The sequence below is a fragment of the Melospiza georgiana genome, chromosome 2 (assembly GCF_028018845.1).
Source record: "Melospiza georgiana isolate bMelGeo1 chromosome 2, bMelGeo1.pri, whole genome shotgun sequence".
NCBI lineage: Eukaryota > Metazoa > Chordata > Aves > Passeriformes > Passerellidae > Melospiza > Melospiza georgiana.
This window is the reverse complement of record NC_080431.1, coordinates 71,143,915-71,157,803: the sequence shown is the minus strand read 5'-3', so window position 1 is coordinate 71,157,803 and position 13,889 is coordinate 71,143,915. Positions and strand designations below refer to the sequence as shown.

At 42.2% G+C, this 13,889-nt stretch overlaps 1 protein-coding gene across 7 annotated transcripts in view; it reads left to right on the top strand.

The window, feature by feature from the left end:
- FAT3 (FAT atypical cadherin 3) overlaps nucleotides 1-10,876 on the top strand; it is a 399,748-nt gene extending 388,872 nt beyond the window's left edge. For 5 of the 7 annotated variants that reach the window (XM_058019289.1, XM_058019288.1, XM_058019293.1 and 2 more), the window contains 3 exons: nucleotides 1,097-1,156; nucleotides 3,741-3,776; nucleotides 4,374-10,876. In XM_058019289.1, coding sequence (XP_057875272.1) covers nucleotides 1,097-1,156; nucleotides 3,741-3,776; nucleotides 4,374-4,993 — 716 coding nt within the window. In that variant the 3' untranslated portion in view covers nucleotides 4,994-10,876. Of the gene's footprint in view, nucleotides 1-1,096; nucleotides 1,157-3,276; nucleotides 3,353-3,740; nucleotides 3,777-4,373 lie in introns of all 7 variants that reach the window. The other 2 variants (XM_058019294.1, XM_058019292.1) reach the window with 2 other exon arrangements.
- The last annotated feature ends 3,013 nt before the right edge of the window (nucleotides 10,877-13,889 follow it).

Here is a 13,889-nt window from a genome sequence, read left to right as displayed (position 1 = left end):
GTTGATGGCATAAATATGCTCATCATAGACACAGGACAGGGGTCCTTTGGTTTATCAAGGCTCTTTTTGCTAAGCCCTCACTAGAACTGAGGATATTGGATGATATACCTGATCCCATGCCCAAAATTTAGCAAAAATGTGAAAATATTCAACGTATGTCTGCACTGTTAACACATTTCTTGTGATGTCTAAGTCTGTTGGCTGTGTGAAACAAAAAAGTATGTTTTGCCCCACATTGCTCCAAGCAATTGGTTTTCTCATAACTAAAGACAGAGGAAAAGGGAGGGATCCATTGCACTCTCATGCAGAGCTTTCCCTTCAGTTTTGATTTTTGGGTTTATTTTATGTTCTCAGAGGCTGGGGGGTTGGGTGGTGCAAAATGCAGATCATCTCAAAGACCACACATTACAGGCCTCCACATTAAACAGCTGCACAGTCTATATTAATGGTTTCAAGGGAAAAGTGTGGTTTTTTGGAACACCTGCAGAGAACACACAATACATTTGAGAAACTATTCTGTCAAACATGGGTCAAAATTTGAACCACACCTACATGGCTGTGTCCTCCTAATTACAGCTGTGCTGCTTAACCTCCCTGAGGTATTGCATGGCATGGCACAGACAGTAAATAAGTAAAACATTCCTCTTAGGAAATAGATTGAGCTTAACACCATTTCTGATGGTGTGATGGTCTAAAAGATAATGATCCTTGGACTACATAGCACCATCTCTGGAGACCTCTAAGCAAGAATGAATTAGAAATTAGTGTCAGGTAGACAAGATACTGCTTCGGTTAATTGAATCAGCTGACCAGTCTGCTTGAATTTATGAGGTGATACACATCATCCCATATGCCTTTCTGGAAATGCTGGTTTGGAATTTATCAGCACTCTGAAGATATATGGGATTATCTGAAATGAAATGTCCTGTAACCAACTGCATAAATCATGCATTGGTCAGCAGCCTTTTTTTTTTTTCTTTCAATGTCAGTTCTGTCTTTTGAGATAATTTATTGTGGTAACCTATGATGTGTTTTAAATACTAACCTGAAGCTGTCCTTCCCCTCCCTTTATTTTCTGCTTTCCCTACCCTGCAAGCTTCCATAGTGACTGTCATACAGCTTGTCAACAATGTAGTTGACACTATAGAAAATGAAGGTATTTAAATTTTTTTCTTTCTTGTTATACAACAATGCTTCCTATTTTCATTGTGAAACATTTCAGCAGAACCTCACTAATCTACACTGACCAGCAATCCTGTGGCAGGGATTGGGTTTTGCAGATCAGCATGTTCACCAGCAAACATGAAAATGCCAGAGGAATGTACCACAAAATATCTGTGGCTAACTGGAGGCGGTAGAAAAGGTGTCAAGCCTTCATCCTCTTCTGTTCAAGTCAATGTTTCTGCTTGTTTATTCTCATTGCCTTTAGAGAAAATAATAGACTGATAACGGAGCCATATCACTGAGATGATCCTGGCTGCAGAGACTGGGAAGCAGGAGATGACACGGGCAGTCTGTAGCGTGTCCCATGCTGCAGCAGGGCTGGGTTGTGTACCCCAGTGATTCCCACAGAGGGGAGCACAGGGGTGGCTGGCTGGTGGCTGGTTTCTCCCAGGAAACCCTGCCAAGCAGCGGATGTGTGGGCACAGCTCCAGGGATGCCGCGGCTCTCCCGTGGCGTTGGTGTGCCCGTGGCACAGAGCGTGCAATGTGCGCCAAGGACCAGCACTCACCTCTTCCACTGACCTCCTGGGTAACCTCAGGCATCTCATGTTACAAGTGAACCTGTAATGCGGGGATATCACTCTTTTCTTTTTTCCATAAAGCACTGAGGAAATGTCTTGTTATCATAGATAAACATTACTTTCTTTTATTTATTTTCCAACATTTTTCCTACCCTTGGGCAAATGTCAACTCAGCATCAACTCAGGTTATCCACAAGTCAAAAATTTCATCTGTCCTTAGTGAATTTAAGGCAGATTTTACATACTTTAGCTAATCTGGTCTGCATAATACATTAAGATGATTAAGTAAATTGTTTTTGTGAAACTACTGATTTTTTTCTTGAGCCAGTATCACAGTAATTTTGAAAAACACTTTTACTGCTAGCTAGTGATGCCACTTGAGTATTTGTTAATAGTGCATTTATTGATATCCTGAAGTGTAAGAGTGCCATTCTTCTCACTATCAAAAAACCAGAAATTAACTAGCCAAGGTTAATTCAAAAGAAAGTCCCATTCAAAAAAATAAAAAATAACCTTGAAAAGAAACCACAGGCACTGAAAATGACCTTGCCTTCCTAAGAGAAAGCTTAAGCAAACACACTGGCTCATTATCATCCTTTACAGGTCAGAAAAAGCCAGTCTGGCAGTAGTTTCAAGAGACTGGCACTGAAAATGCTTTGCCCACTTCCCAGTTCCTTATATGAAACTTAGGTTAGTATTGTTGGGATTGCCTGCTCTGCAGCAGAGCTGTTGGAAGTGGTGAATAATTGGCTACACTGGAGCTCTGGGCAGAATTGCTGCCACAGAGTCATGGGAGGATGGGGCTCCTGCCCCAGGGACCTGCCCAGGGTTGTGCAAGCCAGCAAATTAGTGAGGTTCTCCTGGGTCCTGATCCACGCAACTCAGAGGGCCCTGACACACCTCAGGTGCAGTGCCCTCACACTGACCCCAACACAGCAAAATCCACTGTACAAAGAAGAGAGAAGCGCAGAAGAGAGGTTAGGGCCGGTTCAGACACTGCTGCTAAACCTGCAGTAGCCCCAGCCCTCCTCACCCCAGGACATGGCAGAGCAGGGGGAGAACTCCTGCCTGGCTATCCAGCTAAGGGAGCAATCACCATCACCCCATGCACCATGTGGTGATGAGCAAGGGCAAGTGTGGTCTGAGTAGGTGAAGGGCTGGAGAGGTCTTCCCTTGCCTGTGTCTGAGCCACAGAGGTTACGAGCTGTGAAGCCCCAGAGGTCTGTTTCTCCTGGCAGACCTCCTCCAGCGATGTCGTCCCTAGACTTTGCCCGATGACTTCTTGCATGGAGCCAAATAACATGCGGCTGAACAAGAGCATCTCCATCTAGAGAACGCTGCAGCTTCTTCCCCGCTCTTGTCTCACATAAACCTCCTTCCTTGCTCTGTCCCCCACCCCTGCACCCTCTCCATACTGGAATGCCTCCCTCCCCACCAGCTAGCATGGCAGTGCAGGTGGGAGGTGGGTGTGGGGTTGGGGAGCATTGTAGCTGATAGCCCCATTAAATGGCTTTGTATTCTATTCTATTCAGGTTCTTATACCGTGCCCATCACCATGGTATCTGAGCCCAGGTGGGCCCAGATTTGTTTGAACCGGCCCTGAGAATGGTAGATTCTTATTTTTCTGTTTCAAAGTGAACAAGTGAGAGAAAAATGTACTTTGCAATTATAAGCCGTGTCGATGGTGGATAGCCCTTTTTTGTGCTAAGAATTACAACTCTAATGAAATTCTATATCTGTTCAGTGAGGGTAAATAATTAAGATATGATAGAAAAGGAGTATAATACACGACATAAACATTTCTTTAGCTATGTCTGCATTTGACAGGCAAGCTTATCTTGTACGTTAAAATAAATAATTTAAAATCCTACTAAAATGACACCATGGCAGCTGTACTTTAGAAATATGCATGCAGAGTTTTGTATTTTCACATGTAATACAATGCTGGTGACAAGCTCCAAGTTACCAGTTTTGCTTTTTACTTTGTATCTGACAGTGTCTGTTATGGATCAAGGACAGAACTACAACAGAGGTGATTTTTCTGGGGCACTTTCTGCCTTTGGGCCGGGGTGGGCAGAGCACTGACTTGATCTGTTTGGTTTTTTTCTTGAACTGCTTCATGTGTACTCTTTTGTTTGAGTTCTCTTCAAAAGATGCATGAGAATGGTCAGCCACTTTTTTTTTGTTTCAAAATTCAGTTTTCAGTCAATCAGATTATTTGCTTGCACACTTTCTTTCTTGAAGTCATTGGAGGTGGAAGGGGAGATCAGATTCTGTAGGCATGCTGACTGCATTTAAAGATTTTTTTCAAGTAGCTGTGAAAAACAGTAATTCAACCATTTTGATTTCTTGGACTCATAGTTTCTTATACAACACAGTAGCATCTTAAAAAGCAAAACGCCTGAGAGTGGCTGTGTTTTGTTTCTTTGCTTGTTTGCATTAGCATCATAATGCAATTTATTCTCCTCCTCTACCCCTCTGGTCAGAGCATGGCTGACCCGTGTCCGTGGCCTGTGGGGCATGCTGTGATTTGAATGTGCTGTGAGGACTCAGGCAGGTGCATGCAGGACACTGCTCCCTTCTGTGTTCCCATCCTAACAGAGTGCTGTGGTTCTCTTCCCTGCTGCAGCGTATCATTGGGATACCTCTGACTGGATGCCCAGCGCTCGCTTGTCCGACATTGAGGAAGTGCCCAATTTTGAGACGGCGGATGGAGGCTCGGCTCATCACAGCAGCACCAGAGAACTGGAAACAGATTACTACCTTGGTGGCTACGACATCGACAGCGACTACCCTCCCCCTCACGAAGAGGAGTTTTTGAGCCAGGACCAGTTGCCACCTCCTCTTCCAGAGGATTACCCAGACCAATACGAAGCCCTCCCGCCCTCGCAGCCGGTCTCGATGGCAAGTACTCTCAGCCCTGACTGCAGGAGACGGCCGCACTTCCACCCGAGCCAATACCTCCCTCCCCACCCGTTCCCCAATGAGACGGACACCGCAGGATCTCAGACTGGGAACGAATTTAGTACTTTTGCTGTTGGCCCAGGCCAGAACACAGAAAATGCTAGTGCAGGTAAGGTGCCCTTACCCTTGCACAACTCCCTCAACGCCTCCTCCTCTGACGTCTCAGCCGGATGCGGCTTTGATGACTCCGAAGTAGCCATGAGTGACTTTGAAAGCGTGGAGGAACTCAGCCTAGAAAATGTTCACATTCCATTTGTGGAGACCCAGCAGCAGACACAAGTGTAAAGGAAGCTCCTTTCTTTTTCCTCCTCCTCTTCTTTTTTTTTAATTTTGTCATTTGGTCCAATTAATAGTATAAATATTGAGAAGAAATTTCGCTGAAGGTGTGTCTATATATATTGGGCAAAGAAAAGTACAGTATAACCCATTATTAACTTGTTCAGAAATGATACTGTATGTGCAGACACGAAGAGACCAATTGTTTTAAGTGTTATACATCACAAAATTGTTACAGACAATCTGGAGAGAGTGTACCTTCTATTTATTACCAAGAGTAAAACTCAGCTTTTGAGGCAGGGGGAAAAATAACAGCTAAATAATTTCTTTCTCTCTTACAAAGTTGGGTTGTTTGGGGGTTTTTTTTGGCATTGTGTTATTAAAAGTGTTACAGTGTTATGATCTCCCCACAGTATTAAGGAATGAGTATGGATCATTCTGGAATGCACTGTTGCATGAAATTTTATGTTAGCTAAGAGTGAAAGCAATTGATTGCTGGGGCTGCTGCATACAACACATCAGATGGCTAAAAAAAGCAACATTTACAAATTGACCTATCAAAGACAAGTGACCAATTATTTGTCCGTAAATATTTATCTATACTTTTGTTCATTACATAGCAGTTCATTCTGCTTTGTGTAGAACAAAACACATACACACAGTTTATGTTTACTCCAAATTGGCTTACTTTGGTTGTCATTTGTAAAACCTGATGTCAGGTGCACGTGCATAGCTTTCCCCATGAGGACTTCCCAAAATGTCAGAGTTTGGCTCAGGAGTGGCCTGGTTTTGCCCTAGCTGTGTACACACAGCCTCCCCTAATGTGTATGCAACATGAACATGGATCTGAAAACTTGAGATACCCTACCCAGCTGATAATTTTTTTGAAATTCTTGCTTGGGCAATCAGCTCTTTAACAGCAGTCCTCATGCTGCAGTTACTGAAGTAAAATTAGTTGCAATTAAGTTACATTTAAGGCTGCTGTAACCTCACATCATTAGTTAACCATCTTTTGGCAAATGTCCATCCCTAGAGTTCACAGGATGCTGCTGTAGACTGAGTCAGTTGGTGGAACTGCATGAATGGACTGTGGCCAAAGATCTGTCACCAGATTTTCCACTGGGTGCATGATTTTGTAGGATTTGAGTGCATCCAAAGGCTGTTTGCAGACTTCAGAATATTGTTGTGGATTCAAGGAAACCATGGCATCAGCTTTTATGCTTTCCTCAGCCTGATTGGAGTAAATGGTCATTCACATTGATTAGGTCAGAGTAGTCAAGTGCAATCTGGAAATACTGGATTTTCACTCCATGTATTAAAGCAGAGTGTACACACCTGTTACTTGGTGCTCTGAAAATGTTTTTACCCCACTACATTTTACAGTGTCTCTGTAACCTTACTAGTGAATGTGAGTCTACAAGCCTGCATTACTGTTGGGTTTTCATCCATTTCTGCCATGGCATAATTCTGTCATTCTGAAAAGCTATTGAATCCCTAAATCATTTTGATAAATGAACAGATTCATTAGCAGGTTTCCTGTGCTGCTTTCCTTGTCCTGTCCCTTGGTCAATCGCCTTAACTGGATAGTTTCAACAGTTGTATGTCAGGGCATGTTCTTGTCTGACAGGAATTTCACACAAAATTAAATTGCAGGCCATTTCTTGGCATACAGGAAGGGTTTATTCAGAAATTTAAATAATTGCAGCTTGTAACACTTTTAATAAAACAGGATTTCTAGAATTCTTGGAGTAGGTACAGTGTGTTGCTGCTTCCCTCCAATAGTTTGTATAGCTGTGAAAGATTGGTGTGGATATTTTCTTTGGGATGATGCAGCACTTCTTCAGTAGAAAACAGCTCATTATGCAGGTATATGAATAAATTGAGTGAACTTCTAGAGAGAATGTACTGCACATACAAGTATTATCAAGCACTTGTCTGCAAATAGGTCCTGTCCATTGAATTTATGAATGTCACTTGGTCTTCTCAAAGTAAAGATGCTTCTGTAACAGTGATATATTCTGAATGTGCTCATGGTGCGTTTCAAACCCTTTTTCCTGATATTATTCCTGTGTTTTTGAGAAGAAAAAATGCAGAAATTTGTATTGTGATTGCAAGGAACTGAGGGATTTGCCAGAAGGCCATAAAATGGTTTGGCAAGCCTAGAGGCACGGATAGAGGATAACTCATATTGTTCATGAAGTCTGTGTTACAGGAATGGAAATGCAATTAGATTGATGTCTCTTCAATAGTTAGGAGCATCAGAGTTGGCAAAGCAATTCTGCAAATTTAGCTGCACTTTTAGAGCTTGTATGACCTGAGAATGCGATGCTCTCTTAGCATCAGGCTGCAGTTTACATGAGGTTTGCTCCTACTCAGCTTTGGTTTGAGACATTTTTATCCATTATGCAAGTAATTCTGTTCAAGCCCCCAGATAGTTATTAGGTGTACTTGTCACCTGTCTTCTGTAGTGAAAGTTCTTGCGTAAGCATGAGACACCAGTATCAAAATTTACTGGAACATATCAAAAGTGTCATGAGGGACAGCACGATGGGAGCCTAGTGATTGCCATACAAAAAAGAAAGCAAAGAAATCAATGTTTCTTACCAAGCTTGTTGCCTCAGTAATATATTGTTGGTAGTGAGTTTTAATAGTAAAATATGCATAAATACAATGTATAGTACTTTTTCTGTTTGATGTTGTTGCCATTTCATTTCACTGAACGCCTACTTATTAAAGTGCTGTTGGGAAGGTGCCAAGGATCACCCGTTCAGCCTTCTCTGTCCTATTCATGATTTCTATACCTCAATATCTCCTCCCCTCCAAATCCATCTTCAGATTCCCCTCTGTGAATATTGGTACTTCCGTGGCCTTTCTGGTTTTTTTCAGGCTATTTTGATATTGATGAGACCCAAATGCAGATCTAAAGGTGAAATACCTCTTAGGGAGTAAGATTTTCATATTAACATCCCTTGTTAAACCAAGCCATTTTGTTTTCTCTTTTTAATTACTACTCCACATGAACAAGTCAAAATCTTCTAATCTGGAACATAAGAACCCATTCATGACATAATGTAAGAATTACTGTTCATATTATGGCTTCCAATATATATTTCCTTTTTCTGCCATATGATGATTTTTGCATCACTGCTGCTGTCAGGTCCCTGGTTCTGCAAGAGCTACCCTGCACATCTCTGCTTATCCTGTGTGTCTGTATTTCAAACTACATCCCTGTAGGTGGCTCCACTACCCGATATTTTCTCTCAGAATCATCTGTAGCAGATGATTTCATGGGCTTAATGAAGTACTTTTGAGTATCATTGGCTTATAACTTAGGATCAAGAAAGTTTTTGTCTTTTGGAAAGAAGCAGCAAGAGAAAAAAGCAACTTGTTAAAATGCAAATACACATTTATATCAAAAATCATGAACTTTTCCGGGGGTGTATGAGTCTAAGCAAAAGGGTGCTCGTTCTCTGCATTTTGATCAAGTTGAGAATGCCATGCACAGTGCTGGCCTTTTTAATAACGCTGGCAGTGGGAAGAGCCTTACCGTGACTACAACGTGATTTATTCTGCCAATACCACATTAGGTATCCCTGTGCAAAAGGAAAAATTAGGCTTATGTACCGTTCTTAAGTATTTTAATTACTTTACCTTTGTATTATAAATAGTCCAAACAAAAAATAGGGCAACCCCCTCCAACACTATAGAAACTGAGTGTAGTTGCTGTCTTGACCAGTATCTTAAAGTGGAATAAAGGGCCAAATGTGACACCATGGAGCTGTAGAATCACTTCCCTCCCATGGGAGAAAATGGACAACCTCACTAGAAGGTGTGCATAAAGTTGCCTTCCTCTAGGACCCTCCTATAGGATACAGCATATTGGGCAACCAGGAGAACTTTGGAATGCAGAGGTTGACTACAGAACCATGATTTCCTGTCAATAGAGCTCTTCTCCTTAAGCCTAGTGATGTCTTTCATCCCAAACTATCCCAGGGGTTTCTTTAACATATAATTCCAGTGAAAGGCTGGAGGGAGTCAAAGGCTTCTCACTGCCACTGTTTTCCTGAACCTGAAAGTTGTGTTTGCCATCTGTCAAGCAGGATCTCCACCTCTGCATGTCCCACAAAGAACCTAAATTTTGGTCTTAGGAATTTTTTCTCCCCTTCTCTAAATTCTGTAGTGTAGTCTGAAGTAGTGAGAGCCTTGATGTATCGGTACCTTCTCAGTGTGGCTGCAGCACAGTGAATAAAAGCATGTCATGAAATGCTGATCAATGGGGAGGCAGCAGCCTGTTGCCTCTGTGAGCCAGGCAGAGACATTTTGAGAACATGACATAAAAGTTGTTGCTCTGGTCTCCTGTAAATTCCATCACAAAGAAAAACGTGGGCTGAACAGGACAAATGGCTGAGAACACACTTTGCTCCTCATCGAAAAAGCTAAATGGATGCTATAGTAAGTATATCTATCCTTACAGTCAATAACTGCAGCAATGGGAGAGGGAGGTAGAGGTGCCCTGGGCCCGTTCTGCTAAGCTTCATTTGAAAAGGAAGCATCCCTAATAATGGAGGAAGCCAGCTCTTCAGAACCAGTATGAAAGTACATTTGTGCTTTGTAGACATTGTTTGGAGCTATTCACTTAGTAATAATGGGCATTTCATTGGTTTCCAGCGAGAGAGTTACATCTTCACTTTCATTCCCTGATGGTTTACCATCATTTACCATGTGGTAAAAACTGTGCTTTTTGCCTGTTTGCATCTCTGCTGCTCTCAATACACCAAAATGTGATCTGAGCCTTAGAAATTTAGACCATTGCCCATTACCCATGGTTTTTAGCCTGTGTTTCGTGAACTTGACATTTAACATCTCCATTTATCAGAAGGGCCATCCAGTTGGTAAATTAGCTGCATCATCCAAGGGACGAGCGGATGGGGAGGAAATGAAATTAAATTTGTTTCTTTATGTAATAATGAAAAGCAATAATTGCAAATATGTCGTATTACACAAAGGCCATAAGTAATCTTTACCAGTGTTAAGAGTGCACTTGAACTGTATTATGGGAAGAGATTGGAGCCCTCAGAACTGTAGCATTCTTTTGTCATAGGAATACCTGAAACACTATTAATCAGCAATGCAACGAGCCCATACTGCCGATTTTCAGGAGATGACAAAGATGTTTAGGAGTGAAAGCAGTTCTCTTTAAAGCACTGTATTGGAAAAGATTGTCTTGTAAATTTTACCTGTCTCAAGCAGGCTGGTTTGTAAAAGATGTATGTTTTGGTGTTTAAAAAGAAGTTTATAAAATAATGTATATAATGGTTTCAAATTACCAGGCTTTTGTAGATATTTGATGCCAATCAGGTTGCTTTAATTTCTTTTGTTTGTTTGTTTGTTTGATTGATTGATATAATTCTAAAGAGTCATCAAAGTTGATTTAAACTTCTAAGATAACAGGAAAAAAGTTTTAGATCTGAAAACTTTTTAATCATTTCAAAATGTACTGTAATTTTCCTTTGGGTTCAGCTCTTTTTGTTTAACTTCTTTCTGGTTTTAAGGAGATTTTTTTATTGACTTTTTTAAATGAATGTGTTTTGCACAAAAAACCTAGAGGTATGATTTTTATTCCATTTCAAGTAGGTATTAAGAAATGTCATTTTTCCAATGACAACAAATTCAACCTTATGCAAAAGGGAAGGTTTATCACTTTGAGTGGGTATAGTTCTTCATCTGAAAACTAATTGTTCCTTCATAATTGCTGTTGGCAGTATTGTCTTGTGTTCTTTTGCTATAAAAACAAAACAACAAAAAAAAAAAGTGTACAGGTTTGTAACTGCCAAAATTTGCTAAAGTTGATGGTTAAAATAAGTTTTCCAAGTAAACAAAAAGAAAAGCCCAGCTGTGTTGACTGCTTTTTGATTTTTCTCCTACTTTCAAAGGAGGGAGCAAGATAAAATACACCAGTTCTTGAAGGAACGTAGCATTTCATTCCCTCTCTATGTTGCAGAAAATGCTACTTTTTTGAACTCTTTAAATTAATTTCATTATTACATGAAAATCCCTCCATAGGGGCCCCTGCTTGCACTGCAGAGCACCCTTGCCAAGACTTGCTTAGCTGATGTGTGTAAGCTAAGGCAGATCCCTGATTAAAACCACATCTTCAAAGAATGCAAAAGGCATCATTGCAGCATGTAGCCATCTAGAGAGTGAACTCCATCAATGGAGACAAATTTCAGGGGACAGTGCAGCCATCTGGTTGCTTAGTGGGGCTAGAAGGAGTGGGTGTTTAAAGCAGCAGCCCACTCCACAGTGTGCCTGCCCTAGGCATCTCTGTGCTCCAGCACCATGGCACTGGCAGGTGGGGCCAGCTGGGACAAGTTCACGTGTGTTGGCACTGCCCCTGGAAAGAGATGTCATTGTGCTGGGCATGGTACTCAGTGTGGCCAGGCCTTGCATTCAGGGATGCCCCATCTATTCCTCCTTCATCACACCTTCCAGCTCCACAGCCCACGCTGCCCTGGCAGGATGGAGTGAAGCATGGCTTCAGTGTAGGAAGAAGGGGGGACAGTCCTTCCTGGGCTCTTTGAACACTGTGCCGTGACACAGCCAAGATCACCCCTCGTGCTGCTGGGGAGCAGGGATGCTGCCTGCGTTGTGTGTCCCTTTAAAGGACTCAGAGCAGTGTTTCAGTCACCACCAGTCAGCACAGAAATATTCCTTCTCAGCAGTCTTGAAACAGAAGTTTAAGCTGTGGAAAGGAAAAATACCAAGTCAACATTAGAAGTGTCTCTTCCGTCTTCCCTCAATACCCTTTTCTTTTTTTCCTAGCATGGATGACTACCTTATTTTAGTCAGTTTCCTATTTAAATTTCTATTTCTGCTTGTAGAGGATCTCTTTTTTTTTCTTCTCCACCATTACCAGTAGATCTTGACAGAATGTCAGGGAAATACTTACAGCAGCAGAAGTAGCTTGGCAGTCCAGCGAGGCTCACAGTTACAGTGAGATGAAGCAGAACCTTATAAGAGAAAGTGAGTATAGTTCAGAGAATATTTAAGATTAAATGATGTAAAATTCTTGCATCAGTTTAATGTTCAAAGCTAGAGATGTGAAATTACATCAGTATGTCTGTTAGGATGGAAAATATGAGAATTAAGATGGCAAACAGGTCAAAATGCACCTAAGTGTTCTGTCAAAACAGAACTAGTACCAATGATTTTCCCCTTCACATCAAAAATAAGTTATTTCTTCCTTCCATGTGTTTTGGTAACAGGTTTGTAAATATGCAGTGTATCCTGTCCATCACAGTGGAAACCCTCCCCTCATTAACACTGCAGTGCTGCTGGTGCGTGAAGTCTCAACAGAAGCCTTTGTGGTCTAAAAACTAAGGGGGGAACACCTCATGAGAAAGTATGAACAGGAGAAGACACTAAAATGACCGCTCTAATCATTTCAATGAACCTGAAGTTTTTTGCACAGAATTTTTTCCTTTATTTGCACAGAAACATCTGTAGTGCAAAACAACATGAAAATCAGAGATAAGTGTCTGGCTGTGACATTTCCAGCCCTTCAGAAAAGCTTGGAGGGCTTCTGCAGGAGTCTAGGGATGAGTCAGGTGGATGTTAAGAAGAAGGAGACAATCCATCCTATCTGAACACTTACTAAGAATCTTCATTTTCAGATCAAAGACAGATTTTCTGTGCTGATAAAACCTTTCCTACTTGCAGTTTTTGTTCTGCCTAGCCCCCATTCTGTCATGCAGTGGGGGACAAAACATCAGTGCAATGACTGTGACTTCCTCTAACATTCAAAGAAAGCAATTTAGAGACCCCCTACCTCTTCTCAGACAGTAGTCACAGCCACAGAGAAGAAAGCATTTTGCAGAAGGTATGTCAGCCTGTTGCAGGAAGGACTCCTGGCTGTGGAGAGAAATGCATGGTTTCATAGGAGAGCAGGCAAGGAAATTGTAACAGCAGGTGAATGTCAAGTTCTTCCTCCCTAATTTAACTTCTTCAGATGTTATATTTTCCCCAGGGGTACCAAGGGTCTTTCTTTGCATATATTTAACTCACATCCTCACTTAAACTTGCTTTTCTAGGCTTCCAGATACTACATAAATTTCTTCCAGCACCTGAAACCATGTCCCTGGTTCTGGTGTGCAGGATGGCTCCTTACAGGATTTAATGAGCCAGACACCCAAAGATGTGGTGACCAGCCCTGGCAGTGAAACCCTGCAGTGTCCCTTGGGCCACTGCTGTAGCTGAGAGGATGGTGAGGCGCTGGCACAGATTGCCCAGAGCAGCTGTGGCTGCCCCATCCCTGGAAGTGTCCAAGGCCAGGTTGGATGGTGCTTGGAGCAACCTGGGATAGTGGGAGGCATCCCTGCCCATGGCAGGGGGTTGGAACTGGATGATATTTAAGGTCCCTTCCAACCCAAACCATTCTGTGATTCTGTGAGTCCATGTTGGTTTATCAGGGATGAGCAAAGGCAAGCCAGTTAAGGGAGTCTTTATCCACAGGCATGTGAGTTGTAATTCTGCCACTGCTTTGATGTGACTTACATCTTCCACTACCTTTGGAATAACTTTCTACAGCACACATAACCTGAGCTTCCAGGAGCCGTTGGTTAGCCACCAGCACCTCCTGCAGAGATGGATTTTAAAAGCCAGGGTGAATCCCCGGAGCTCAGGGGACACTGCTGCTCTGAGGCTATTGCCCAGTGAAGACAGAAAGTACAAAGAACCAGCTGCACAGAAGCCAATTCCAGCTGTCCCACTTGGCTAGTTCTTGGCTTGCTCAGGCATGTCACGGATTGCCCTGCAGGGAAAAATGCTGCTGTATTCAGGCCAAGTGAGAGAGAGCAGCTGCCTGCTGCAGCCTACTGAGCAGTTACATGGCAGTGTTTGTAAAGTC